Source organism: Formica exsecta, unplaced genomic scaffold (assembly GCF_003651465.1).
Source record: "Formica exsecta isolate Colony F162 unplaced genomic scaffold, ASM365146v1 scaffold1295, whole genome shotgun sequence".
NCBI lineage: Eukaryota > Metazoa > Arthropoda > Insecta > Hymenoptera > Formicidae > Formica > Formica exsecta.
The window spans coordinates 9,263-11,872 of record NW_021848627.1 but is presented as its reverse complement, the minus strand read 5'-3'; the positions used below and the strand labels follow the sequence as shown (position 1 = coordinate 11,872).

At 36.5% G+C, this 2,610-nt stretch overlaps 1 protein-coding gene across 1 annotated transcript in view; it reads right to left on the bottom strand.

Annotated features, from left to right (window-relative positions):
- Nucleotides 1-1,341: 1,341 nt before the first annotated feature.
- The window catches only part of LOC115245732, a gene marked incomplete at its 3' end in the record, with an annotated part of 4,924 nt that continues 3,655 nt past the window's right edge, over nt 1,342-2,610 (bottom strand). The window contains exon 3 of the mRNA XM_029824181.1: nt 1,342-1,602. Within this exon, the coding sequence (XP_029680041.1) occupies nt 1,342-1,602 (261 nt within the window). The remainder of the gene's footprint in view (nt 1,603-2,610) is intronic.

Sequence of the window (2,610 nt, the reverse complement as noted above, 5' to 3'; positions counted from 1 at the left end):
CGCGATAGCGATAGTAAGCTCCTCAAACGCAGCCGAGTAAAATTGACAACATGGCCGACGTTAGGCCTTAAGACTAGGATGCGGTTACAACTAGCGGACTTAGTACTAACAGGCCTTAAAACTAGCAGGTCTACGACTAAGAGACTTAGAACTAGCGGACTTATCTCTATCATGCGAATATATTCACAGCGCGGTCTGTACATGCACTTATCATCTAAGGTTAGGTCAGGCGGCCAGGTATTGCCGGCAGGCTCGAGTGTCACGTCGAGCGCTGCCTAAGCAACGGAAGTCGGTTTAACCCGACGGGGCTGAGTACACCCTCGGCCCGAGGTAGGTAGGAGCCGGTGCAACCCGGCGGGGCTGAGTGCAACCTCAGCCCGTGGAGCGGTCGAGACGGGAGTCGGTACAACCCGACGGGGCCAAGTGCAACCTTGGCCCGAGGTGTAGAGTGCCGGTTCAACCCGGCGAGGCTAAGTACAACCTCTGCCCTAAGAGGTGATAGGTAGTGGTGAGATCGGTATCAGGAGCTGGTCGGGATAGGATCTGGTCCCGATATCTCTGCCGGCTGGGCTTATATACCCGGCCGGCGTCCCCCACTGTGCGCCGTTGGTCCGGCGGTGGGAGTCGGTACCGCGATATATATATATATATATATATATTTGGGCGCACGTACAATATATGCTCGTAGTAACGGCCTTGCCGTTACAATTTCCTTTTAATTAAAGCTAACATTTTGTATATATTGCAAATATAACTGTTTCTAATACACATACACCAACGTACAATCTTCTCGGCTTTTAATCGTTTCTCAATATGAATTTTAATACTGAGTTTTTTACTAATATTTTGTATAAATGTTTCTAAAGAATTACGAATTTTTATAAAATTTCTCGACCAAAATTTTTCATATTTTTTAGTAACTTTTTTGGCAATATCACGATTATTTATTTCAAGTTTAGATTTTTTACTTTGATAATATCGCTTATTATAAAGCCACTTGTGATCAGAATCTAATTTTTTTTGTCTATCTCGTTCATATTGAAAGTTTTCCGAATAACGCATACGCTTTTGTGCGCGTTCATTTTCTAAGTTCTGTTGATAGCAATCGCGCTGTTTAGCGCGTTCATTTTCTAAGTTCTGTGTATATCGATCGCGCTGTTTAGCGCGTTCATTTTCTAAGTTCTGTTTAAATAACGTTTTTTAGAGCATTTATTTTCAAAATCTTTGTTTGCATGAATTTGTTCGTAAATTATAATACTATTTCTTTCATTGTTACAACACAAATCATTATTGCTATTAATTTTGCAATCGATATTATTTTTAATATTATAGATAGCTTACTTGAAGAATATTTATCTGTTTCTTCATAAATATCATTCGTTGTTTTCACGAATTGTTTTAAAACGTTTTCTGTTGATATTTGCAATTGATTATTATTTAACTCTTCCTTAGATTGGTCAATATCATGAATCTTTTCTAAACGGTTCAATCTTTGTTGCATTGTCGTACATTGACGTATAGTACGTATGCGTACTGCTTCAGCCTCTCTTACTTTTATTACTGTTAATGGAAGTACTTTTTGAGGTGCACCATATTGTGAATCTTGTGGAAAATGCTCAATAACATTAGATTCAAAAATCTTTACTAAATGCAAAGGCATTAAACTATGATTATATTTTACTTTCTCGGGTTTAATATTAAATAACAATGAAATTGCAAAAGCTATTGCGAAAACACCGCAATCGTTACCATTTGGTTGGTATTGTACAGTAGGAAAGTGGACAGGGTTTTTCTCGAAGTTATATGTTGGAAATAATTTTCTCAAGAATTGTTCATGATGTCTGTGCAACTTCTTATTATTTAATGAATCATAAATAAATATGTTTTTTGTGTCGTAATAACTACACACCCAATGTCCATCTGATAAATCTGACGAACTATGTAATATTTGTATATGTTTTTTATCTTCTGGTACAGATTGAATCGTATCAAGACATTGAATTCGCCACGTTTCGACAGGTCTATAATTTGTATAAATTTGTACAAGATGATCAAAATGTTCTATATGTATGTCGGTTAACCATTCGCCTCGGACAATTATATTTTTGACTCTAGGTAATAGAATTATAGGTTTTTTTATCTTTACAGACATTTTGTATATATATAACGTAGTAGCGCTCTCTGTAAGCACACAATAATTTTATAACTATAATATAATATGTAAAACAGCCTTTTACAAGTGCGTAACAATTTTATATGAATATACAATTAACTGTTCCTCAAAGGCGCACAGCAGCCTTGTATCGGCGCAAAACAGCCGCTTTTCACAGGCGCAGAGCAGCCTTGTATCGGCGCACAGCAGCCGCTTTTCGCAGGCGCACAGCAGCCTTGTATCGGCGCACAGCAGCCGATTTTCGCAGGCGCACAGCAGCCTTGTATCAATTAAATAAAATTAAAATTAAATTAAAATAAAATAAAATAAAATTTAATTAAAATTTAATTAGAATTTCTTACCTGCTTACCACCGTATTTTTTGTTATGTACACTTTTATAATATCTATAACAATTAATTAAGATTACTAATATAATTTATTTAAATATAATTTTTTT